The sequence below is a fragment of the Epinephelus lanceolatus genome, chromosome 4 (genome assembly GCF_041903045.1).
Source record: "Epinephelus lanceolatus isolate andai-2023 chromosome 4, ASM4190304v1, whole genome shotgun sequence".
Taxonomy (NCBI): Eukaryota; Metazoa; Chordata; class Actinopteri; order Perciformes; family Serranidae; genus Epinephelus; species Epinephelus lanceolatus.
The window spans coordinates 41,619,702-41,646,455 of NC_135737.1; the positions used below are offsets into that span (position 1 = coordinate 41,619,702).

Consider the following 26,754-nt stretch of genomic DNA (forward strand, 5'->3'; position numbering starts at 1 on the left):
GAGGGGCTTGAAAACAAGAAAACACAAACATTATGTCTGGCAGTATTCATACAGCAATGCTGAGCTGCTTGTTAATAACATTTCTGCCAAAATAAAATTCTTTAAAATTCATATATATGAAGTTTAAAAGAGGTCCATTAACTATTATCCTTGTCTTTTTTTTTTTTAGAATAATTGCTCATGTTGCTGTTAAGCGCTGCCCCCAACAAAGAGGATGGGGAAACAATCAAATAAAAAATACATTTATGTGGGAGGCCAAAGGTCACCGACCACACAAGCTGGGCCCAGGTCCTTTCAATGAGAGAAAATGTGTGTGTGAGAGAAAGTAAGCTGGCAAAAGTACTTGATGAGGGCCTTTGTATGCCTGACCCTCATATAGTACACTGCCCCCTGTATGGGGGCATGAAGAACTGCATTTCAGCAGCAGTCCTCAGCACAACTCACACACATGATCACAGGAGCCACACGCATCCTCATATTCACCACGATGGCAACAACAGTTTTCTGCTTGAGTTCATGCTGTGTGTCTGTGTGTGTTTGTGAGGATGGCCAGGCACACAGCTGTTGGTCTCAAATCCACAAAGTCTGTGTGTGTGTGCGCATCATGAAGGTCCCTGGCTGGTTGAGTGAGTCCCCCTGCTGGCCAAGTGTGTCTTCACGAGCCAGCATCTGGCTGAGGCTGAGACTCCTCTGATTGGCTTTGGGCATTCTGGCCCTCTTGGCCCAGTTCCTCGCCCAGCTCATTCATGTCCATGTGTGGCAGGTCTTCCTCGATGGGGGCTGCTGCTGCGTCCTCGCAGTAGACACACTCCTGAACACACACAGGCCGATATTAAATACATTTAAATGTGACAATTTTTTTCACAGCTATATATGTATATGTGAGATACACAATGTGTGTGTGGTCCTGACCTTCACATTGATGGCAGCAGGTAAACCTCCCCGCCTCATCCAGGGGTGTTCCTCCACTAGCTCTCGTCGCTGGTCTTTGGAGAAGTGAGGCTGGCTCTTATGCATCTGCCGCAGCCTCTCCTTGTCTTCTCGCAGAACCCTCTGAATGTCCCTGTGGATCACCAAAAAAAAAAAAAAAAAAAAAAACTGAATACATCTGAATTTCACATTTGGCTTTCTTCACTTCTGTCTTTTGTTGCATTATAGGCCTTTTCTTTTTACCCCTAAAATAATACTGAATCCCAGTCAGTGACTCACCTGGACGGCATTTGATATGTCATCATGACTTTGTCGTCAGCATTGGCCATCAGCAGCCAGAGAGGCTCCTGGAGAACGAATTTGATTAAATGGTCTCCCTCGCCCTGGGAGGAGACCTTGGTCTGCGACTGGCTGCTCTCAGAGCCTCCTTCGCCTCTCTTCTTGGTTTTAGACTTAGGGTCGTGTTCCAGAGAGTCAACACTGCCAAAGTATTTGCTGGTGTGGCTGCTCCCTGTACACAGTTTTAGAGACAAGGAAAAAGTCAAAAATAGACTCAAACACATACTATTCATAGGAAATGTTATGTTTGTTTATACCAACTTACCAGAAACAAGTGTTAGTACGAAGTAGCATAGATAAAAGTTTACGTTATCAGGCCTGGGTGTTTCTCTACTGACCTGTTCTGCTGCCAGACGCTCCACTGGATGTACCACAGCCGTTGCAGCCTGAGCCCAATCCTGAGCCCGATCCGGAGCCTGACCCTGAGCCCATGGAGCCAGAGGTGGCTGATCCGGTCCCAGAGTGGGAGTCCTCCTGCTCCTGTAGCAGGATGTCCAGCAAGTCGCAGGATGAGGAGTTTCCATCACTCTGAGCCCCATCTCCTGGAGACTCCACCTGAAACACAAGGCAGCAATCCATCAGCACTGCGACAGGCTTTATGTGTCAGTGTGTGTATCCAAAATTTGTTTTCTTTCTATCATTGAATATATTGTGACTCTCACCTGTTGGTGGCCTTCAGTCTTGGCTGTGCCTCCACTCTTCTCCCCTGCTGCCCCGGCTGCCCCTGATGCTGCTACTGAACTGATGCCCAGGCACCCAAGAAGGGGCGCTGCGCTGTCCTGCCGTTCCACCGAGCGCTGTCCCTCCTCCATGCTCAGCAGATTGAGCTGCAGAGGCGAGCTGCACCGTGACTCAAACAGCGGTGGAGACGTCGCAGGCTCCCTCGCTCCAGAGGCTGGGGTGGAGGAGCGTGAAGCCCCCCCTTCTCGGGGCTCCACAGCCATAGCTTTGGGGGGCTCGGAGGCTAGGCTATAGGGGAAAGGCTGAGATGGATAAGGGGGTTGAGCCACAAACTGTGTCTGCACTGGGAAAGAAGGCTGGGCAGCGAAGGCCTGCTGGGTATTGTAGGCAGTCTGAGGGGCCTGGAAGGGCTGCTGGGTAGCGAAGGGGGTTTGAGAGGCCTGGAAAGGTTGCTGGGTAGTGAAGGGGGTCTGAGCGGGTTGGAATTGCTGCTGGGGGGTAAAGGCAGTCTGCACAGGGAACGGCTGTTGGCTGGTGAAGGGGGGTTGTGTTTGCATGGCAAAGGCTGGCTGTGGTGGCTGAAAGGGCTGCTGAGTAGCATACGCAGGCTGTGCCTGCGCCTGCTCAGGGAAAAACGATGGTCTAGGAGCAGCCCCCAGCTGCCCCATCTGACCTAACTGTCCTATTTGGGGGAAGAGGTAGTTGGGTAGCACCAGGGCCACCACAGGTGTAACAATTGGTGCAGCAAATGGAGCAGCAGAGGGTGGGGCTTGGGTGCTCTGCCCCTCTCCAAAGCCTGTGGAAAGGGAGGGGTCAGGGCGGGGGGCCTGTGCTGGGGCTGCAGGTGCAGGAGGGTAGAGCGGGTAGGCAGGCACCATGGCTGGATAGGAGACGTTAAAAGCAGATTGGGATGCTTCTGACGGGGACCATGAGGTTTGGTTGAGACCCTGGAGAGGTGGACGGGGTTTTCGGTTTGATACTGCGCTGTCTGATGAATCAGGATGCTTCATCCGCGGCTTCTTGGACTTCCTGTTACGGTTGCCCTTCTTGGCAGTGGTTTCGGGCCTGGTGGTGCCCTGTTTGGCTGCACCTCGTAGTGCAGATGTTTCTAAGGTGACACATGGAGAAGAAGTCAGAGGGTTGTTTTTCAGATATAATAGAAAAGGATTAACAGTCATAATCTTTTAAAGCATTTTAATTTCATGTGGTCACTATTAAATGTTCAGTGTACCTCCAGCATTGACTGGACCCCTCTGCTTGTGCAGATACGTGGAATAGTCCTTCTGGAAGGTCCTGGCATTGCGGAGCTCTCTGCAGCGGTTGAGGAAGGCCTGCTCTTCTTTCTGGGTGTGTGCAGCGAGCACCTGTTTGGTCAGTCCCAGCCGCTTGTAGGCCTCCTTCTCCTGGCTGGGCGGAGACACCACGCTGACAGGCAGAGCCGGGGGAGCAGGGCTCTCTGCCACGTCTTCGATAATCTCTGTAGAAGGAATCAGAGCCATGAACATCAGTCTAACAGAACTTTTTTTTAATCTTGCACTTTGATAAAAAATGTCCAACATCAGTTATGTAAAGACCCTGACACTCACCAGACTCTGGCTGAGGCTTCTTGTCTCCCACGTGGACGATGGTGCTGCTGTAGCTGCACTGCGAGGGAATTGAAACCACGCTCTCAGCCTTGCTGGGCAGGGTGAGGGGTGCCAGGGGGCCTCCCACCACAGCAGCTGCCCCAGATGAAGGCTTCTTGGGTGCTTTCATGTTTGACAGGCCTGGCTGGGCGTCTAGCATCAAAGGATCTGGATGGGGAGAGAGTAATCCTCTGTTAGCTCCAAGCCACAGATAATTACAGTCCAATTCCTATCAATGGGGTTTTTCTTTGCACAACTGAATCTGATATCCTGTGTGACGTGTGATCAGATGCATGGTGTGCACATACCTGGGTTGGTATCCTGAGGCACTTGCATGCCGTCCTCTGAGCTCTTCTTGTCGTCATCAGAGTTGGAGGAGGTGGTATTGGTTGAGAACTGGTACTTCCTCTTCACCGTGATTGGGATGTTACAACTCTCCAGGTACCTGAGGAACAGATATGCAGTTAATCAGAGAGTGCACGCTTTAAACAAGTCTTCAAACTATCATCATTCATGAATAAAACTCCAAGCCGTACCTGATGACACTGTCGAGGCAGCTGATCTGCTGGTAGGAGCAGACAGTCTGGTCTTTGCAGGGGAAGTCCTCCATGCTGGCTGCAGCGCTGTCTCTGACGTGCAGAGAGGGAATCGAGTCTTTCAGACGCGACGCTGGACTCTTCTGAGCTGCGGCTGGAGGGGAAGGGAAAAGAAAATGTCAGAAAATATAAAATATATTTGCTCTGTTTCTGTTTGATTTGAAATGTTTTAGGGGAACAAGCACAAATGCACTCCTTGTTAAGAACTTGGAGTCAAAGCAACCACAGAATGGTACCCATTTGGTGATACTGAACTGGACTCACTGTCAATGGTCTTTTTATGCTCGGGCTTGGATGGTGACGGTGATGGCGAAGGGGGAGGGGAGCGCAGGCAGACCTGGGAGTCTTGGTTCTTCATCATATGAACCCCTTTACAAATCTCCTGGAACGTCCTAGGAGGCTTGGTCTTACTTGTCTCCTCCACTGTGTTCACCCCCAAGGTGTTCCCGTTGCTCTCACTTGACGAGCTGATGCTCACCAGCTGCTCGTGGGAACCATTGCTGCCATGGCTACCATAGCCACTGGAGCCCATGTTGTGGACCGGCTGCAGACAAGAAAGGTTGTTACAGAAATGGACAAACGCATGCAGGGAAATGTGTATTTCATTTAAGTGTTTGTGTGGGTACATACTTGGAGCAGCAGCCTATGGATCTGTTCACTAATTTCCTGGATGTCTGAGTCCATCATCTTCCCTCCGTGGAAAGCTGGTGCTGCAAAGACATCTTCATTCACAGGACCCCTGAAAAACCCACAGACCACAGTCAGTCAGAAGGTTCAAAGTGAAATATATCCCAACACACCACCACTGATGACAAAAAACCTGAGCTAAAACATAGCTTCAACATAAATATACTCACATGCGGACTTTGTGCCTGCCTATGACAAAGGAGACCTTGCGACTCCAGGGGTTGACGAAGCTGGACCAGCTGGTGTCAAGGGTGATGTACTCACCGTTTCTTGCACAGAAACGGATCGAGGAGTGGTCAAATGGCTGACCGGCATACTGCAGAACTGTCAACACAAGGTAGAGTGTGTGAGTGAGAGCTGATCAACACAAAAGGTTTAAAGCACAAGTTAAATAATTAAATTATTTTTATTTGAGTGTACTTTGAGTGGGAGATCAACACAGGCTCTTTTCTGTTTCAGTGATGTTGATTGGTTTTGATGAGATGAGTCATCTCAGACCCAGAGGGGCTATTTCAATGGGTCCCCAATAAAATTCATTGTTTTTTGGCACATTGTAGTGTTAAACTCATGTTAACTTATAAACTGTAGTTATGTGGCGAGGTTTAGCTATCTGAGGCTCATGCTAATGCTAAACTAGCATGCTGGACTCCATGTGAACATGTGTCCAACAAAATCAACACAAAAGTGATAAACTGTGTAAGTATTAAGTAGAAATGTATTTCAGCAGTGGCAATAAATGGACATATAAAGTCGGAGTGACAGTGCTGTTTGTCCCCAGGACATCTGCCAGTTGAGCAGCTGTTTCCAGCAGCTGGGCTGTAGATCCAGTCTGCAGATTATTTCATATAAAACCAGTCAGACTAAAGTCCACTGTGGGGTGATTAGGGTAACCTTTCTGAAATTTGGTCAATAACGTTACCCTTTTGGATTTCAATGTGTCGAAGACGTACCTCGCAACATCACTGCTACTTGTCAAAGTATCTTTAACTGGGAAATCATGAATGTGGCAACTACAATCTGGAACTGTGGATGCCAAATTCATCTCTGCACTGATGCTGTGCCCATTCCTTAATGAAATCACATGAATGAAAGGGGTTCTTACTTTTGCGATGCACAGCCAGCATCAAGGGCCGGTCACTTGGGTGCAGATTGAGAAGCACGGGGGTCCCGATCAGGTCCTGAGGGAGGTAACCCAACAGAGGTACAGCCCTGATGAAGAAACAATAGCGTGTTACAACAAGTTTGTTCAGCAGAGGGCAGCAGCTCAAATACACAATGTGACATCTTGTAACGTGTTGTATAAGTGTGTGTTTTCTGTGGGGCTCCGTCAACTCACCTCTCATCCACATCCTGGAACACACAGTTAGGTGTGTGTGTGGTGGTGAAGATTCTCTTGTCAGGAGGGATTCTGGGTGCTGTGGAAAGAGAAGGAAAACAATTAATTGACTTACACAACAAATCGGCAAATGGTGCTTATTGAACATGTGCAGGAGCTCACTTTTAGGCTGCTGCTTTATTTAATGTTTGTAACATCAATGTATAGCCAAGAAAGGGGAAAAAATACACAGTCACACAACTACAATTAACTCTAGTTGGTAACAGAGGGGAACTGTGGTATAACTGATATATTTAAGTAATTGTCATAGTAAAATTAACACCAAAAATGTGTGTAAAACAGCATGTATGTGTGTGTGTGTGTGTGTGCTCGCAGGCCTCACCTTCATATCCAGAGTGCACCCTCTCCGCCAGCAGGAGGCAGCAGAACTGCTCCTCAGCCAGCTCAGCATCCTGGACTTTCATCAGGTATGGAGTCATGCGGAAAGGATAGTACTGCAGATCCCCTTCACGCTCCTTACCACCACTACAACACACATACACACACCATTATAATACTGTTTCAAATAATTAGTGTATTAAATTTCAAAATGAAATTCACATTTTGCCTGGATATCTAAGAAAAATAAACAGCCTGCATGGATTTCCTGAATAGTTTCTAATATACATCAAGCCTGCCCACTAATCTTATCATATGACAACATGATCACTGCAGCTGCAACACCCCATCTGGCCACTAGATGGAGAAACAGATTCAAAGCTCACAGCTGCTGACTTCCTCACTCCTCTCTATCATCCCTGTGCTGACTCAGAGCTCGTTTGAGCAGGAAACTATCGAATCAGAGACGGCGCCAGCTGCTGTCACTCACCTGATGCGGCAAAAGAAGGACTTCTCCTGCATGCACTCCGTGGGAGAGGAGTCTGAATGAAAGACAGGGAGAAGGTGGGATGAGTACAACACCGGATGCATTGGATTGAGTACCTCCAAACAGGCCATCTGTTAGTCATCTATGTATATTCAACACACTGTTGACAGAACCAGAGAAGTTTGTTTCACTTCCATAGATTGTGTAAAAAAGCAAAAGAGGCACTGTAAAAGTTTTCTACAATTATGCAACTGAAAATTGAAGACTCATTGCAGTCAGAGCACTTGGAAAAGGTTTTCAGACATTTTCAAGCAGCTTCTGCCAAACATCACGACTTCGACATCACTGAATTGTAACAGTTACAGTAACTACGAAACCAACTACAGCTAGAAAACTGATTTAAGGATTGCATATTTTGATGCAGTTCGACATCTCTGAAATTTGTTTTTAGTAGATTTTTAAAAATCTACTTACTCCTATTAACCTCCCTAAGACAAAGAGTCAACAACAAGAAAATGTCAACTCTCAAACCGTAGGAGTTTCTGCAGTGCTTTGCATCAGATTTCCACAGGTGCACCATGTTAATTGCTAACTCAAGAGCTTCTGACTGCAGCAACGTGCCATTATGTCCTCAGAAAATATGCGGCAGGTGTGTGTGAGTAGGCGTGCATTCACCAATGTGTGATTGAGCATGTTAATGAAATATGTGCTATGTGTGTACAAGCATGTGTGCGGGGGTGGGTCATGCTCAGGAAATAGATGCTGGTGTGTGTCCAGGTGATGTGAGTGTGGGTTTCCCACGTGACCTTTGTGGGTGATGAGACTCTAGCATCCATAACCACAATGTCCAGCCCCGTGTCGGCCCACTTATAAATAAATATTAGTTGATTTCAGTGGGGTGAAATTTCTAAATCTGTATTGTAGATTAGGGCTGCCCCATGAAAGTTGGAGATTCAAATCACCAGTTGGAGACCAAGCAGCCGTTTCACATCACATCTAATTTGACTGACATAACTCTGAGTTGAATACAGCCCTGTAGACCACATAAAAACAGCTGAACCCAAAAACGTCTTCCTGTTAGACGTAGCTTGTACCTGCTCCGGTGCACATGCTCCATGAGGGCAGGCGGTAGGGCGTGGTGAAGCTGTAGAACACGCTGACGTCCTGAGGTGTCAGGAACTCCACAAACTTGGCATTGTTAAACACTTCTCGCTTGCAGTTCAAGATGGACGCCGCCTGGTCCGAGATGTAAACAATTTTCCCCGTGATGAGTGAGACGGCTACAGCAAAAATATCCTGCGGGTAAAAAAATTACGAAAAAACAAAACAAAGGTTTAGGTTGTTAGGTGTTAGTTAAGTGTGTTTCTATTTCAAGATGTTCTAAGCACTGAAGATGTCTCCTCTTGCATTACAGACTTAGAAGTGAAGGTCAGAGGTGCTTACAGTGTTTTTGACGGTGTACTCAGAGGTGATGCTGTTGATTTCTTCAATGGTGTAGGACGATACATCGAACCCTGGAGGCTGACTGTCATTAACCATTAGCATCTGGTAGTATTCCTCATTGGCTGCAGAACAAAGAGAAGAGCATTTTAATTTAAATGGGTAATTACCAAAGAAACATCACTTTATTCATCAATGGAGAGTTGACATTACTGATGTGAGAACATGCACGAACACTTGAATGGAGTCTTACCTTTCACCTGTTTGACACATCGCAGCGCATATTTAAGCGTGTTGACTGTGCTGGATTTGCCCTTGCTCCTCTTTTCTGACGGCAAGTGCATCTTCAGCTCCTTGAGGGTCTTGAAGAGCTCCTTTTGTGTCTTCGCTTTGGCTGACTGTTCGCTGCTGCAGGATGGGCATGAAACAGATACACGTGTGTCAGAATTACAAGGCCTCACCGGTGCTGTCACACCATGAGAAGGTGCTACCAGCATGTCATTCAAACTGAATCATGAGGGGTAACAAGTAAGACATGTGCTTGCTAACCTGCAGCCGCTGGTGGAAGGGTTGTCCTGCTCTGAGCTCACCAGACTGAAGGCGTTGGAGCTGCTTGGCGGCGAGGGGCTGTGAGAGTTTGAGCTGTAACCATAAACGACATGTTGTGTTATTGAAGAAGGACCACAAACAGCAACATAATGAAAGAACGGTGAGAGCGCCAAAACAAAAGGTAAGACTAAACATGTGAAGTGAGTCAAGGACTTAGAGTTGAAGAATGTACCCAGAACACCACAAGCATACCATCTGTATAAAGCGGTCTATACAAATATGGACAGTAGCTTATCAAGGAACTAGCAGACGTGTCAAACATTCCCGTCCCTGGGTTTGAAATGTAGTGGCTCAAGTAAAGAACCAGGTGGTTTCTCTATTATCTCAGATAATTAAGCCTTAATTAATACTTAAAAATACACAAAAAGAATATAAAGAAAATTGTGAAATGCCAATTTGGAAATGTGAAGAAAAAATTGTGAGAAATACCAAGTCATATTCTCCCTAAATGTTTTTAAAAGGGTTACATAACAATGTCTCCTTTTCACATGGAACAGGTCTGTACGAACAAATCTTGTCTTTAAATTGCTGTTTAAAAATGACCGCTCATCTACAGGCCTTAAGATTGCAGTGACTCTGATGGAGTGATAAAAAAACAGAAATCTGACAATTTGATTTATGCAATGCGGCAGCAAAAGAGGACACGTCAATATCTTCAAATTTAAGTGAGCCGCTGTAGGAGATGAAAGCACAAAGCGGAGGGAAGCAGAGTACAATCATCAGCTGACAGCACGTCAATCCCTCTCGGGCGTCATCTGCCGCCAAATCCATTTCTGGTGACGCCTGCACAGCTGGGTGGCTGTCAGCTGACTGCAACTACTCTGTGGTGCCTTTTGTAGCCCAGAGATTGTTTTTTTTTGTGATGTGCCGTTCGAATGCTAATAACAAAAAGGCACAAAGTTATCACTACTATTGTTTGTGTTGCAAACTGTGGTATAAATCCCAACCGGGACACATATTACAAATGCGCTGCGTGATACCAGAAATCCCACATGTCTTAATCGGACAAAGCTAAGTTCTGAAAAAGGCCTAAACAGAATATGCTGTTTCCCTAACCTGTATAGAAATCTTGTCATTTTCTGACTTATAGTAAATATCAATGTGCATGTAAATATAGTCATTATCTTTTACAGTTTGTGTCATAACTAGAAATAAAATAGCCTACCTGCTGCTTTCCTCAGTCTGAGACAGTCGGTGCTAGACTACAACAATGACTCAGACCGACAATGACTCACAGAGGAGAAAATGGCCCGTCTATTACATTTAATGAACCTTACTTCCGTGACCTAGATGGTCCGCTCCCCCATGGTGGTGGGAAAAAACCTCATTTACCATGATTCAGTGCATTTGGTGTGCCCTCACCTCTTGTTGCTCCCTGAAGACTCCAATAGAGCAGAATCCTTGCCATTGCCATTAGAGCTGCCCACAGACTCATTGCCATGGGACTCATTGCCATGCGACTCGTTACCATGGGACTCAGTCCCACTCCCACTCGAGCCGCTGCCACCCATCTCTACATCCTCGTGTAAGGGCGGGCGTGGCCGCTTTCTGTCATCATGAGGGGAGCGCGGCGAGGCTGGGTGCTCGTGGCTGCTGTCGCTGCCCTCTGAGGCCAGTCCCAACTCCGCTTCTAGTTCAACCCCGTTCTGCCCGCCGCATCCCTCGCTGTAGCTGTTGGCCATGCGGTGAAGTTGGCTGATGGCGCCGCAAGGAGAGCCTTCCTCTTCCTCCAACTGGAAGCCGACCCTTTCCCGGTTCCTCTCACGCCCCTCCAGGGTTGAGTACAGGTAGTGCTTTGGATCACTGTCCTCAGACATGAGGTGAACCAAGAGGCAAAAGATGCGAGACTAAGTTACCTTCCACATTGCACTGCCATGAAGCCCATGGCACTTGCGCGTAAATGGAGTTGATGCCTCAGATGTGGCGATGCAGCCTACAGGAGGAAAATAAAACACAGGTGGAATAACTCACACATACCCCTTACAATACAGTGCACTTCTATAGTTGGCAGATCAATAGTAACATACAGTCCTAAAATAAACAGCAATCAATGGGGATTAGCCACTGCTTTGATCTGATCACACAGTGTAGCCTTGGATCGCAGCATTTTTAAAAGTCAATGATAAAGGAGGGGCACAGCGGGACAGACACGAACACACACACAATTTCACACGGAGGCTGCAGCCACCCATCCCTCTAAAGGTCTGCTCAGTAAATAGGCCGTTGTTTGCCCTTTCAAGATCCAGACCAGTTTAATCCGGCGCAATTTTTCAAAAGAGCTTTTTCATATGAAAGGTGAGTCTGCGGAGATGAAAACACAGCTCTGAACCAACACAAAGACCTTCGCCTCGCACAAAGCATCAGGACTATTTTAGACGTAAGAGAGACAACATACTTTCAAATAAATTGCACTAATCAACCTGTCTCCTCTGCAGCCGTCGGCCTGGCCCTTCCCAAATGAACTAATTAACAGTCAGGAGGAAAATCTGACAACCAAGCTCTGGTTAGAAAATGACTCTCCCTCACAACAGTATCATCATCATTGATGCTAAGGACATGGCTCCCACACAAGCAGATGATAAACAGATGTGTTGATGCATTGTCAACATTCACTTCAGTCTAAATCAAACAGACGTAGTCTTATGTAACACGGTGCAGTGCCCCTGAATCAACCAACAATATAAACTAGAATTACTGTCTCAATCATCGAGTTGTAGTGTGCATCTCTGTCTGTCCAAACTCACATAATATATGTTGTGGCATATATGTCAGTTATCACTATAATGACATAGACGATTTCAGTGAATAAAAGTTTTTAAGGTGGATGCAGAAGATTAGTGTCACCAGTCCAGTGTCTTGCCAAATGTCTTCCCTTCTGTTATGGCTTTGAGTAATGGCCAGAAAAGTGTTGTTGCAGAATGCTATGATGTCACAGTGATGCTGACCTTTGACTTTTTGAATACAAAATGTCATCGCTTCATCATTGTCGTGACTAGGGTATGACTTCTTAAATTAGGGCCAAAAACATGTTTTGGGAGGTAGCAGTGACCTTTGACCACCAAATTCTTTCTTCTTCAAGGTTAATTTGTTTTTGTTTTTGGGATAGAATGGGGGTGCAAAGGGTGGAGAGACAGAGTTAGGGGATGACATGCAGCAAAGGGCTGCAGGCTGGCATCGAACCCACAGCCTCTGCAGCCATGGCATTGCCTTCATATATGGTACGGCTAACCTGATCACCAGATTCTAATCAATTCAACCTGTAGTTCAAGTGAATGTTTGTTCCAAATGTAATGAAATTCCCTCTACGCTCTCCTGAGATACGGGAATGGGACGGTCAGAAAACAACCTATTGCCACTAGTTTTAGCCCATGCAGAAGCATACAAAGATGTGCAACGTCCCTCTCGCAACATTTACCTTCTATCATTAAAATCATATTCAGTAACTACATAAGTCACCTCAGACAACTGCCAGCTTGATAACAGTGGCATGAGCATCCACATTGTAAACACAGTTTGAGTTTCACTTGCATTTGGTAAACAACAATTAAAAAGACTATTCATAAACGTTTGGAGGAGTACAAATCGTATTCAATCTCTAACATAAACTTGATTCATATAAATATAAAAGAGCTCTGAAGCCTCCTCCTCCTCCTCCTCCTCCTACACCCTCTCCAACAGACCAGCAGTATTGGAGCTATTAACGTCTGCTTACGCCACACTGGCAACAGGTACTGAAGCCAAATCCAAAATATTTCTCTATTTTCCTGCTTTACAAGATCAGAGTGCAGCTATTTATATAAGACTGCAAATTAAGCTTGTCTATTCTTCTCTCCTTTACATAAGCTCATTTACATAACTTTCCAAGTTTTAGGGAGGATTTTTCCTGTTTTAAAGATCTACCAAAAAAACCTGATAGACTTTCTTTCCAGCCACCCACACACCCACTGCCACCTTAGGACATGACCCACTCTTTTAACAGAGGGTTTAACAGACTGAGAGAACTTTCTATTGGCTGCTGCAAATGACCAATCAACAGAGCTTGGAGTGACAACAGGTGATGTCAGCCAATAAGGGGGAAGTTAGGGGTCAGGTTGGAAAGATGAAAACAGTAACACAGGCTCATTGTAGTGCACTCTTTAAAGCTTATAACACTGCACAAAAAATCATAAAAGAAAATTGTAAACGTTGTATAACTCAGCATGTCATTTCATATTACTCAGTCAGATTACTGGAAACAGTGTTAACTGTATGCAGCAGGTTATTACGTCCTTGAGGAGCCGACAATAAATGCTACAAAACACGTGAGAACTATGTTAACACGATAAAACTGTTGCCAAACACAGAAGATATCAAGATCTGCAACAGTATGGAGTTTGCAATTATTTTTCCCTTTAAAAAACTGCGTTATCATGAAAACATTCAACACTTGACAACCATTATATTGGCGTGGCCGTAGCAGTCATAAAAACAAACCATAACCCCTGTCAATTTCCTGTCTATATCTAACTGTTTAAACTTTAAAAGAACATGCAGTCATATACAAGCTTACCCAGAGACACCTTTCCCACTAGACCTCACAGGACAGCAGGCGAGATTATCCAAGTGCTCTCCCCAAATCCTCAAAACTCTCCCAGATATGCCCACACAAACATGTATCCCTCAAAACATAGCTATCGAGTGATATAATGAAACTGAGCTCCCTCAGCTTGCAGCTCAGAAACCAGTTTCAGTGAGCGCGCCCTCTCCACTAGCACAGATCTCAGGCATTATACAATGCTACTCCAGTCACATGGATGTGGCTTCAGTGCAGCACCGAGCAGTGGTAGCCCTGTTTCATAAAACCACATGCTTTCACTTGTAGCCGGCTACCCTGCTTCTGAAGTGCATTTGAGAATGGAATTTGAGACAGGTGTTACGTATGTATAGTTAATGACAGAATGTGAGAAAGATTAAAAAATGTGAAGGTGGGGAATTACTCCTGTTTATCATTTACACAAACAGCGTAATCTCAGGGCATAAACATTAATCCAGTGTTATTTAAAGTGGACAGGATGACTGCAAAGTGTCTGCACATATTCTAGTATGATTTTTGAGTGTTTTTAATCTTTAATAATGTCCAGTCTGCTCCTGCATTTCATTTAAATGGCATCATAGCAGAGTTACATCACATATCTGCCAGTCTACAACACATCTTTCTATTATTACATGAATCTTTTACCTTATACGTCATAATAACATCACTAAAACCACAAAATTAATAATAGTTATAACGATGATCACAGCATCTGCTGGTATGGGAATGTTTTGTAACAGTACGGAGATGCAAAGTACCTTCCTCCAAGTTGAAAGAATGTCACTAAGAGTTAAGTACTATTTTCCATTGCAGGAAACCTCCCAGCAGCTTTCTGTGTGGTCATATGAAGGTGACATATTTGCCATAATCAGAAGTCAAAATCAGCTCAAGGTCCAGCTGAGGTTATCTCATAAAGGTCCAGCATCAATATCCAGATTATATTAATTTAACAGCATTGTAATGTCAACATAACATCCACAGGTGGAAAGGCAGGGACCAACTGTTTCCTGTGTATGTGTGTGAGTACAGTGGGCCTCCACAGGAAAGCAGTAAACTGGAAATAAACCTACTTGCTTGGAAATTATAATCCATTTATATAAGTCCACCCAATTATATTTGACATAATTATATTTAATATATTGGAATAGAGCAGTTTTCTCAGGTGATACATGTAAAAATAAGACAATGCCAAGCTGCCAAAGCTTTCTCTGAGTCCTACCAACTGACACAGAAACATGGAAAACACTGATATAAACACATTTTATGACCCACTGGTTATCTTACAGTGTCTGTCATGCTTCATTTAAAGACAACGCAACGCGACATCAATGTTAAATTAAAGATGACACGATAAAAACATATTTGTAATGGGAGCAAACATCCCTTCCCCCATCTAACTCCATTGACCTGCTATTCAAAATCCACACACACGTTGACCTGCAATCCACTGCACGGTACACTGACACAGTTATGTAAAAGTAACCACAGCGCTCAAAACCCGCCACCAAACATCACTAATTTCACCACTGAGGACCCACTTCACTAAAGCAGACATTTTTCCGTCTCCACGAGTGTAGAAAACATCTCCCACCGGCATTTTTTGGTTATAAAAGTACAAAAAGTAGAGCAATCCACAAATTCGCGCATGCGCAGATCGAATTACGTTATGCAACTTATTTTTTGTGCTCGTTTTTCAATTTTTGCTGCAATTTAGAGGCGAAAAAGAAGCACACCAACCTGTGTTGTCGAGATAAAAATCCCTTTTCTTGTTGTCCTGGTTGTCGGGTAAAAATAAAACAGAGCAGTGGATAAAAACTCAGGTTAAAGCTCTAGCATTCCTCAATGAGAGGCTGACTTCAGACGAGTTGACACAGTAGTCGGCGGTTCCTCCCCGGCTTTCTACGGCACGTAGCTACTGGCCAATCACAGAGCTCAGCGCTCGACCTCAATTCAGGCTCCGCCTTTGGTGTGTTTCCATTGGTGCATAACTAAGGGTTTCCATGGCGAAGATGACGGCATTGCAGTCGCGCGCAGTCATTGGTGCAGAGTGCTGTCCGTCGTTTTATATAAACAAGCCATTCACTGCACGTGGAATCCCATGTTGTGTGTATCGTGCAGTGTGAGGCTGGAGTAGTTACGACTACGCCGGCTCTAAAACGACGTATCGAGTGTTGAAATTACATAAGTGCGAAAGTCTGTAGCGGACACAACCAGGAAATAATAAACTATATTAAATATGAGACAATAACACGTTTAATTCGCCTCGGTTTTAGTGTGCGTAACGCCACACTACGGGAAATAAAACATTTCAACCCCATGCGCGCTGGTGCAGTGTCCCATATCGCAACCTACTGCACCCACAGCAGCTTCATTACAAATTACAACCTTAAAAACACACTTTAAATACACATGTTGATGCAACTCTGGGAGTGCATCTCCAAGCTAAAGGCGCAAAGTCCATGTTTTCCACAGTAGCCTACGTCACAGCTGTAACTGCACTTCACTGATGCTGCCTTTTCTCCATAAAGCACGTATGAAATGTCTGTCTCGCGCCTCCAGCTCATCCAAAAAGCTCTGCTGCCAGAATCTAAAAAACATGACCACATCACACCAGTCCTGGCTTCCCCACACTGGTTACCTGTTGCTTTTAGAATTGATTTTAAGATGTTTTTGATGACTTACAAAGCCCTGAGAGACCTTGCTCCAAGTTATATAACATATTTCTTATTGCCCTGTGTTGCTTCTCGACACCCTGACATCCTCAGATGCATCTTTTCTTGTTGCTCCGAGGTGAAGATGAATGCACAGGTGATAGGGCCTTTGCAGCCAGAGCCCCTCCACTTTGGAGTGACCTGCCTGAGGAGATCAGGGCTGCAAACTCAATCACTTCTGAAATCCTACGTGATGTTAACTGCTTTATCATTGTGTGTTTTGGACGTTTATAAAATACAGGCATGACTGCTTTAAAGTAACATAAAGGAGGCCACAGCATCCTGTCAAAACAACCCCTCCCTCCCTCTCTGCTGCTTGCATCATCAGGTATATTATTTGAAAAGGAAGAGTGTTTACATCGTCTCCTTATCTCTGTCTGTTGTCCAACAGCCTGCTATGATGAATGGGATCCTGCTTTGTGTAAAGCCTGCACATGGCAGCTCCGTCATGGGGCTGGAGCGAGCAGACATTGTTGTGTTCACATGCTGGCATGGCAGCCACAACACCATATTTCCCCCTCTCAAGCCAAGAGCCTCCATAGAGTAGCTCAGCGCAGAAATCTGGACTTGGGCGCTCTTGAGTGCCGGGAAGTGCCAGTTTCAAGTGGCAGCCACACACCCACCCGCTGAGGTGGCATACTAGTCAACAACACACCCCGCTGTCTGCCTTTTGAGAGCCAGGTCTCTCACATCCACCCCCTCTAAAAATGTCTTGCATGATATCATACTGAGAGGCTAATGCTGCATGAGGCTCTGTAGTTGGGTTTGTCTTGCTGGGCATGTTTTCCAACATTTCCCAGGAGGCCTTGTGACAGCCCCAGAGGAAGAGGGACCTCTTGCATTCAGTGAAATATATCAGTGTACAAGGGGATATTAAAGTGCTAAGAGTTGTGTGTGGATCTGACTTTGAGAGTAAAATGAGACTGATCTATGGATCACTCCCATCACCATCCTCTCTAACACACACACACACGCACACACACACACACACTAATTTGATGGATGTGAGACCAGACTCGCAGATGCTACAGGTGGGTGGAATTCCTTAAACACCAGTGAGTCATGGTGTGGGTGGCTTCATCTGTAATGCTCAGGAGCTTTGACTGGCGGCTGTGATTACCATGATTATCTAACCATAAATCCTCTACATTTATAGTGTATATATCACCACATTTGTTACCGGGCATGCGTTAAGCTGACTTGATTTCTGATGATTGACTGTCCTGCTCTATGGAGCCGAGCACACACTGAAGTCACTGGATTATACACTGTAGGATGCAAAGCTTGTATGTGATGCTCGGGCTTCGTTCAGCCGGATTCATACAAACAGGGATGATCTTTGCACAGGAAGTGGAGAAAAAGTTGCTTAATTGGACATTTTTGGAGCAGAAGACAAGAAGGAGCATTGGAGCAATGATGCAGATGAACTGAGAGGTTAAAATGGTGAAAGAATTTTGACTCCGAGTCAGTGGCTTGTAGGTAGGTAGGTGGCTGTATGGTATATATGGTATGTATATATAGCAAATGGCAGCTTTTTGGATTTAGTGAGAGTTCTTCTTTGAACATAGGCATATATCTAAGGTAAGGTACTTGAGGCATCAAAAAGCTTTCATTTGGGTGTGTCGGTAGTGAGAAAACAGGTGAGGGGAACCACAAAGGAGTAACCCGCACACCAAAGAAATGGGCTGGAAAAAGCCACAGATACTGATGATAGTCTAGGACTGAAATGTTTGCTTGCTGCCTCTTTTGCACTTTTATTGTTGAGCACTTTATTGGTTTTGCACTTATGTATTAACTAAAGTTTTGGACTTCTTTATATTGATCTCAGCCTGTGGACTCTTTATGTGGCTTTTTCCAGCCCATTTCTTTGGTGTGCAGGTTACTCCTTTGTGGTTCCCCTCACATATATCTAAGGTAGCAATCACTCATAAGGGCCCACTCTCCGCCCAACACATTGTTGGAGGGCCCGCTCTCTCTATGGGCCCCCCCACCTTATGGGCCCCAGTGCTACCACACTGCATGCACTGTCTATACTTATGCCCCTGACTCCAAGACAACCCCTTTACGAGATAACTGCAGAAATGCAAACTTGATTTTTACAGTGCCACCTTGTTGTCAGTGAGCGTCTGAGTAGTGGGTGGAACTGCTAATGTTGGTGAGTTTTGCTGCACAAACACTCTAAAAGAAGAAAAATAAAAAGGAAGAAACAAAAAGAAAGAAAGAAAGAAAGAAAGAAAGAAAGAAAGAAAAAAGAAAGAAAAAGAACAACAGGGCTCCAGCAGAGTATCACTGCTTGGACCCCGCATGAAATATATGGATATCTTTAACGTTGCAACCAATATTTTCAAAAAAAAAAAAAGTTTGGTTTTGTTTAATTTTTTTTTTATTTCTAAGTAATCACTGCCTTAATTAAAGTAAAATTGGCCAAATAAATCATGTTGAAAGATTTAAGTATTTATTCAAAAAGTAGTGGAAGCTCTCTGAGGCCCCTGTCATCCCTTAAAGGTGCCGAATGTTATAGTCCACCTCTGCACTTGGATTCATCTGTAATCACAGCCAGAGCCGAGCGAGTAACTGCTCATGCTGCCGGAGCACCAACACTAAAGGCTAGTTCACGTTACACAATTTTCATCCCAATTATGACGTCGCAGAGGATCTTGAGAGCCACCTTGGGTCGGAGTTGAGTCTGCAGATAGTCTGCCACGACGAATCCTCATGTGTGAACAAGCCTACGAGCAAGTCAACCCCTTGTCTGTGACTGGGACTGGATATCTGGCATGCTAGAAAACTGGAGAAGTGTGACACAACTGACAAAGAGCATCAGCCAATGAGAGGCGGGATACATCCCACGTCAGCACACAATAAAAAAGTCCACAGGATCATGGGGAGCGCATTGTGTTTGGACCAGCTTGGTCTATGTTGACAAGTAAAGTTTAGGGCCAGGGAACTTCATAATATCCTGTTTTGTTCACGCATGACAAAACGCAGTTTGGTGACGTCACCGCGTTATCTGGGGCTCTGTCGACGAGGGCTTGGTGGAGAAATCTTGTGGTGTGCACACACAGGTTGTAACACAGTTGGTGAGACTCCCGATGACAGAAACACACGTCGCCAGGTATAAACACTCAAAAGATCATGATAGTCTCTGCGACTCAAGACTAGTCGGCTGGTCGTGTAATGTGAACTTGCCTTAACTGTCATGTCTTTCCTGAGAAAATTAAATCAGGGCTCCAAAACAAGAAGGAAAAAGAAAGGACTGAAATCAAACTGACTGTCCAAAAAAAGAATAATTCAAAAGTGACCTAAGAGAGACATGGATCAAGAGAGGAAGGGCGAGAGGCCCACAGAGACTGCTTGTGCATAGGGCCTAAAATTTAGTGCCACGCCCCTGTCCATGCCTCCCTCCAATCCATATTTCAATCCATTCAGCCTCTGAATATTGAATCAAAATTGACTCCATAGATGTGTGAACATATGGCCAAGAAACACAAGTGACTGAAAAATGTTGATAGAAATGAAAGTATTTCAAGGTCAGTTACATTCATGGGCTGAACTGCATTGTGGTCCTGTTCATGTAAGAAAAAAAACCCATCTAAAAACGGACATGTGATGCATGAGGACTCTGAAAGTAGGCCAGCATTAAATATGTGTAAGCAAAGGTTAAGGGAGTGGAAAATAGTGTCAAGGATGCGTCAGTGGCAGACTTACACAGCACACGGCTAGTTAACCATGTCCTTCATGTTAGACAGGAAACATCAGGCACCTGTTTGGGGTTTCTTTTTTTTTTATTTTACCCTGCTTGCTGACATCCACCATACAGGATATCTGCCACTGTGTCTGCACTCCCCACGACCACTCCTTCTACTAGGTTACTGAGTTACGTAACTGCAGAGAACAACAACAACACATACAGTAGGTGATTCACACTGGGCAACGATTGTAGCTTCAGCTGATGGTACCAATAAATGATGTCCGCTGATGGTAGAGACTTCAGCGTCTCCGGAGTGAAAAGAAATGCTGAGTCATACAGACAACAAAGCAGCACTTCTGAACACTTAAGGTGATAAAGAGTCCTCACACAAAGGGACTTCATGATGAAGAGGGTGGCATCTGCAGAGATCCCCCTTAATGTCCTTTAATTCTAGTGTAGAGATCTCATCTAAAATCAGCACACTCTTTGTGTAGGCAAGGAGAAGTAACTTTGTACAATATTATAATGGGTGTATTTTTATATCAGGACACTGAGCAAAACATGTCACATGTATAAATCACGTGTGTCAGTAATACAAAATAATGATGGCTGAATTCTATTTTGCTGCTTTAGTTTCAGGGTCCTGCTGTTGTGCATGCTGGCTTGCTGTCATGACTTACTGGGACACTTTAATGCAACAGCTGAAAACTATGTCAGCATGGGAGCTAAGGATCACATATTGAAATATTTTGATTTCTTATTTTGCAGTAAATATAACTAATTATCTGATATGCACAGACTTATAGTGGTAGAGTTCATATTTTAAGTTCCACAATGATCCTGTTTTGATGTGTTCTGTATCTGTATATACATGTTGGGTAATTCAAAGCCCTTCAAATAGGCTGGATGTCCTTGTCCTTAAAAGAGACACAGCTTGAATTTGAAGGAGTACATTGATTGCAAGGAACAAAACATTTACTCACAACAAGCCGTCTCAAGTTTAGGGGAGACTCATACCCATAAAACCCATTTTCATGCAGACATCTTGAGGTAAGAGTTCAAGGGACCCCTTTGAAAATGGTCATGCCAGTTGTTTCCTTGCAAACATTTAGCCTAACTTCGCAGCATTATTTAGCTCCCTTTCCAACAAGCTATGTCAACATGGTTGGTACCAATAGACTCCTTAGGTTGTCTAGTTTCAAAGCATCCCACTACCTTCCTCCAACATAAAAAGAATGTGTGCCGCAGCCTCTTAAGGACTGTAATGTTGACCTCCATTTACTTCTGCCAGGGGTGGCCAGCAATTGTATCAGGCCCTTACATTCAATTAAGTCTCTATGCATCAAGTTGCAGGAAAGGCAGTCAAATTAAAACAATTTTTCTAACCCAATTGCCAGAAAAAATGTTGGCATTGTATGTTTCTGCAAACTACGGGTACATACATATGATATTAAATACTTTGAAACTTTATGTTCCAACAATGATTTGGTTAACATGTAGTTAAGTTTAGGCACAGAAAAACACTCGCTTATGGTAAGGAAAAGATCGTGTTTTGGCTTAAAATACCTGGTTTGGAGGGCATAATCCCGGCAGTAAAAGCAGTGATGTCTCAGTGAAGAACAATGGCTTTTCATGCCTAAAAATCTGCTAGAAACAACAATGACTCGCTAAATCACAACTGATTTTGCTGTTTGTTGGTCTTAAACAGTGGTCTGAAGTGTAGTGCCTTACCTAGGTGTCACGCCACCCACCATCTCAACTAGTTCACTTTAGAAACTTTAAGATCTTAGTATATCTTATCTTACTATATAAACTCTGTCTGTCTGTGTGTCTGTTCCACGTTTTTCTCCTCACTGACTTGGTCAATCCATGTGAAATTTGGCACAGTGGTAGAGGATCATGGGAGGATGTGAATGAAGCAATATTACATCAATTGGCCAAAGGGGGGCACTATAGCAACCGATTGAAATTGCAAACTTTGAATGGGCAAATCTCATGCCCTGTATGTCGTAGAGACATGAAACTTTGCACAGAGATGCCTCTCCTCATGAGGAACAAATTTGCCTCAAGAACCCATAACTTCCGGTTATATAGATTTTCCGCCATTTTGAATTTTTTGAAAAACACTTCAAATGGATCTCTTCCTAGGAAGTTTGAGTGATCTGCATGAAACTCGGTGAACATAATCTAGGGACCAATATCTAAAGTTCTCTCTTTGCAAAAGTTGGAAAACTTACTAAAACTGAGCTTCTATAAGGCAATGAATATTGCGGAGGGCGTGGCTCATCACATAAAGGTGTATAACATCTCAAGGGTTTCACCCATCACCAAGCAACTTTGTAGGCATATGACCACACATAATCTGAGGGGACCCCTCCATTATTGACCCCATCAAACAAAATGGGGGCGCTAGAGAGCTCATTTCTTATCTAGGCCTAACCGCCATATTGATTTTTACTAAACTTGGTAGATATGTAGAACAGGATGCCTCAAGGTGACTGGAGAAATTTAACTCTAATTGGCAACTGGGTGGCGCTATAACAACAGAAAAATGCTTAAAAATGGCTAAAATGCGACCGATCGCTGTGGCTCCCCCTGTGGACCAATGTTGTTGGGTTTTCTTTTCTAATTCGTGGTCAATCTATGTGAAACTGCACATAGGCATTGAGGATTGGCATAGGTAGAAGGTGACAAAGCTACCAATGGGTATGGACTAGTACATATGAAACATGCAAATGTAACATATTTGTGGTTTGCAGCTATGCATACTGCCATCATCTTTTTCTGGCAACTGGGCTGACTTTCCATATGGTAAGTCAGTTAATTTCACTTCAGCAGTCGAGACTATGTGAAATGTTTTTCGTTATTGTCTTCTGTGGAGGGAGAAGCCAAAAACATGCCTTAAAATCCCTCCTTGCACTGGGTCTGGTCGCTCAGAAAGGAATGGTGGTTACTGACTGGAGCTTTTTTTGTAGCTGCTCGTGAGCATCTGTTTTCGTCTCCTTTTAAAAGTGTGTCAGGGTGAGAAACAACATTCTATGTCCTTGCTCAAATCTTAAAATAAAGCCCTCCGTGTTCTCCCTTGTTTAGCATTGTGCACCCCGTGAGGTCAACTGTCACGGTGTGTCTTGAAATAACTGGGGAGGCATTATAGAGAAGGCCAGTGTGTGCAGATAAAGCATCATTTATTGATGCTCGTTGTTGTATCTCAAGATTTACCTCGTATGTGACTAAAATCACAGCTTTTCTGGGGCCTAGATTTTATCATTTGTGTATGTCATCATCTTAGCCATGCAGAGAGTTTGGAGTTTATAGCTGTAAGCTAATTTATACCTATGTTTAAAGGTGAGAGGGTGTGTTTATAGGACTTCCTTCTATTTTGTAATGATGCTATTTTTCTGATTTTCTCTTGCGAACAGGCAAAAATACTGTAGGTCTGAATATATTTCTGGTCTGGAATCAATAAGCATTCATCACACAGAGAGAAAAAATCCATGGTGCTGCCCTGAGTGGGTGCAGTCTCACAACCCACCTCTAGAACAAGGAAACGGACGACAGGCGGAAAATGCAGCGCGTTGGAAAATAACTTTAATAAAACTCCTATGAAAACAAAAACCAGCAAAACAATAAAAGCCTGTACATTTGACAATATCCAGTGTCTGAGACTTATGAAGGCTAGTGGTGCGAAATACAGCTGCATCACACATAAACCAACAGAGAAAAAACCATTATAGGCTTAGGCCTGGGCCCAAGGTTTTACATAACAAGATATGGTTCATATACTCGGATATTGCACGAAAAATCAAACACAGATGCAGATGCTGAGGAGCACCGTATGTCGAAACGAGGAAGTAGCTTTGCATCGCAGTGTAATGTCCCTACTGATAGACCCCGCCCGCACCGGCCCCGAACTCCGCCCACACCTGCTCGTATAAAAACAAATACACTTAAAAAGAGAGCGGCACATATTTTCACATTCAATTCAGACACAGATAATTAAAAACAATATGAACAATGACATTACTGAACTTTTTCTTTTGGTCCTAACGTGTTAAAAGCATCAGTTATTCCTCAGTGAGTTTTTATTCGTCATGGTTGCTAGCATGAGCGGGATGGCGCTTTAAAGAGCTCGCATCCTTTAAGACTTTAAGACAAGTTGGCTAGTGATGACTCACAGGTGATAACACTTTGTCCAATAATGCTCTTGATTTGAAATTATTCAGAAAAAACAATGCACATTGTCATTTCAAAATAAAAGAAATTAAAAAATAAAGTGTTTAGTTCATTAAAAGACTATCTGTAAGTTCTCATATACGTCTCTTTGACAACATTCCAGTGTTCAAAGGTCCGAATTTGCTGAGATTCAAACAGTGGACCAGCAGGCTCAGGGCATCCTTTTCTTATCACCCCTTCTATTTTTATTATTATTTCCCGAACACAAGTTTTCTCTGTGGACTAGTAAAGTAGTCTGGCACATAGATGTCTCATGATAAACTCTTAAATGGCAAAAGAAAACTCATAAAAAATACAATCTTCCCGCAGTTTTGAGGCACACTTTGAGGCAGCGGGAGTGAGAGTGTTAAGATGCACTTCCTGTGGGCACTGTGCACATTGTTTTAAGACATGGGGGTCAGACGTCTTTCTCGATTCCGCCCTTTCCACACCCATCTGTTATCTCCGCTGTACTTAAAGCAGTTCTGGGGCGTGGTCAAACCATGCGCCCCCATCAGAGTCCATACACACCATGTTTCAAGTCCGTCTGAGAAAATTCATCCGCTCCAGAATTCTTTTTTCTTGTCGTCAGCCCACTCCACAGGGACAGTTCATTTTTAGTGTGGGCAGAGTGGGTGCTGCAGTTCCCTTCCTTTGGCTGTGTGCTCCATCAGCTGTTGCTGTGCCTGTGCAAAACTTGCAACGACTTTCCCCACCATGACTCCACAGAAATGTCATTTGGATTTTCAGGAGGCACCGTGCCAGAGTGATGCGAGGCGAGGAGGGATACAGAGTAAGTAAGGGTGCAGGGTAGCTGAACTGTTTCGGAGAGTAGGTTTCCTCTGTGTGTCCAGTATGTGTGGATGAATCTGCTCACGTTTGGGATATTCTGCTAGATTCCCTTCTTTAAGTCAGGGTGGCTGTCACCCCGTCTCCGTGGCACACCCTTCCCCTCCTGCACATTCACACACTCCTTCACTGTGTCCTCTTGGCCCCTGACCCCCGGCCTTTGAGGGATCTCTGCTGCTCTACGAGCGGTTGTCTTTGGCCACATTGTGGGCCATCCAGTTGACCTTGGTTGTCCAGCTCTCTCTCAGGGCCTCATCGAACTTCTGGCGGAACTGCTTCAGCGCCTCGTCGTCTGTCTTACCCAGAGCCAGAGAGTCCTGAGGAGGGAGGAAAGGAGGAGGGTTAGTTGTGTGAGCAGGAGGATGGATACTCTGACACCAAAATCCAACAAGTACATCATCTACATCAGTGGTTCCCGACTAGTCCAGCCATGGGGTCCAGATTTCTCCTTCATCATTAGCTCAAGGCCCCACAGTTTAATACATTAAGCATTATGGGCCTATTTGTTACACCCCACACTAAGGCTGCCCTAAGGGGCAAACAAAACTCCAACACTGACCCAAAATAACCACATAAACACCTTTAAACACTCATCCATGGGTTTTATTAGCAAATAAAACAAGGACACGCGACAACAAAACTCTGAGGCTGAGAGGCTCCTTCATTTCCACTGATAAATCCTCCCACTACTCCATCAGCGGGCTTTGAGACATGCAGTTTTATTCATAAGTCTACCGGGTTTTTAATTTCACATGGGCTTTAATATCCTGTTTAAGTGCTATTAATAACCACATTTTGTGTTTCTTCTCCCCCACATTGTTTCTCTGCTGAGATGAGTTGTCAAAAAGCCTGAAGCTGAAGAGATGCACAAATACACAAACCAAAGATGTCCTGTGAAAAAGGGTGGCTGGCTGGTGGTTTAAAAATCTGTTGTTGCTGAGAATTCATCACAGTTCACAAGGTGTAGATTTTGTTTGACATGCATATTTTACATATATAAAATGTGCTGTTTGTGTATGTATGTATGTGTGTACCTTTAAGTACTGGATGTCTTTGACGGAGGTGAGCTCAGGCAGTCCAGCGGTCAGCATGAGGGCAAACAGTGTGATGAAGAGGTTCCCGTTCTTCCTCAAGATTAGATAGGCTTCCTCACAGTACTGACGGAAACTGCAAGACCAAGACAGACACGCTTCATTACTTCTGACACATATGGTGCGGTGTCAACGACTGACATTGAGTCCAGTGTCAATGATGATCATGACGTTCTTGCGAGGGTCCATTTAACTGTCTCTGTGAGGAATACGCATGCATTTATTATAACCAGAGGTGGGTAGAGTAGCCAAATATTGTACTCAAGTAAGAGTACTGATACTTTAGTACAATATTACTCAAGTAAAAGTAAAAAGTAGTCATCCAAATAATTACTTGAGTAAGAGTAAAAGAGTATTTGGTGAAAAAAACTACTCAAGTACTGAGTAACTGTTGAGTAACATCTGATTTATTTGTAAAATAAGGACATGAACATAATCAATCAATCAAAAATAATAATCTGCAAATTCATGTATTTTAAGCGATACCCCTTTAACTAAAACAAAAATAAATTAAATCTT

At 44.2% G+C, this 26,754-nt stretch overlaps 2 protein-coding genes across 2 annotated transcripts in view; both read right to left on the reverse strand.

Annotated features, from left to right (window-relative positions):
• Positions 1–19: 19 nt before the first annotated feature.
• LOC117259648 (period circadian protein homolog 2-like) lies at positions 20–15,551 on the reverse strand. The gene is made up of 22 exons (XM_033631184.2): positions 15,419–15,551; positions 10,471–11,041; positions 9,049–9,141; positions 8,753–8,907; positions 8,503–8,624; positions 8,154–8,355; positions 7,063–7,114; positions 6,577–6,719; positions 6,195–6,273; positions 5,961–6,067; positions 5,029–5,182; positions 4,802–4,910; positions 4,436–4,715; positions 4,112–4,265; positions 3,884–4,020; positions 3,537–3,743; positions 3,182–3,427; positions 1,932–3,058; positions 1,608–1,824; positions 1,210–1,441; positions 913–1,063; positions 20–811 (listed from the first exon to the last, which is right to left on the reverse strand). Exons 2-22 carry the CDS (start codon positions 10,923–10,925, stop codon positions 656–658), a joined length of 4,578 nt encoding a protein of 1,525 aa, XP_033487075.2. The 5' UTR covers positions 10,926–11,041; positions 15,419–15,551; the 3' UTR covers positions 20–655.
• Positions 15,552–23,653: 8,102 nt separating this feature from the next.
• pik3cb (phosphatidylinositol-4,5-bisphosphate 3-kinase, catalytic subunit beta) overlaps positions 23,654–26,754 on the reverse strand; it is a 69,993-nt gene continuing 66,892 nt past the window's right edge. The window contains exons 23-24 of the mRNA XM_033631611.2: positions 26,179–26,311; positions 23,654–25,461 (exon numbers count right to left, since the gene is read on the reverse strand). Of these exons, the coding sequence (XP_033487502.1) occupies positions 25,324–25,461; positions 26,179–26,311 (271 nt within the window). The 3' untranslated portion in view covers positions 23,654–25,323. The remainder of the gene's footprint in view (positions 25,462–26,178; positions 26,312–26,754) is intronic.

Bases quoted from the DNA above. Each gene is read 5' to 3' on its own strand.
- LOC117259648 (XM_033631184.2), bottom strand. From the start codon at position 10,925: ATGTCTGAGGACAGTGATCCAAAGCACTACCTGTACTCAACCCTGGAG. The intron at 3,744-3,883 runs GTATGTGCACAC...CTCCCCATCCAG, and splicing joins GCCTCAGGATACCAACCCAG to ATCCTTTGATGCTAGACGCC. The intron at 3,059-3,181 runs GTACACTGAACA...GTGTCACCTTAG, and splicing joins GGGTCCAGTCAATGCTGGAG to AAACATCTGCACTACGAGGT.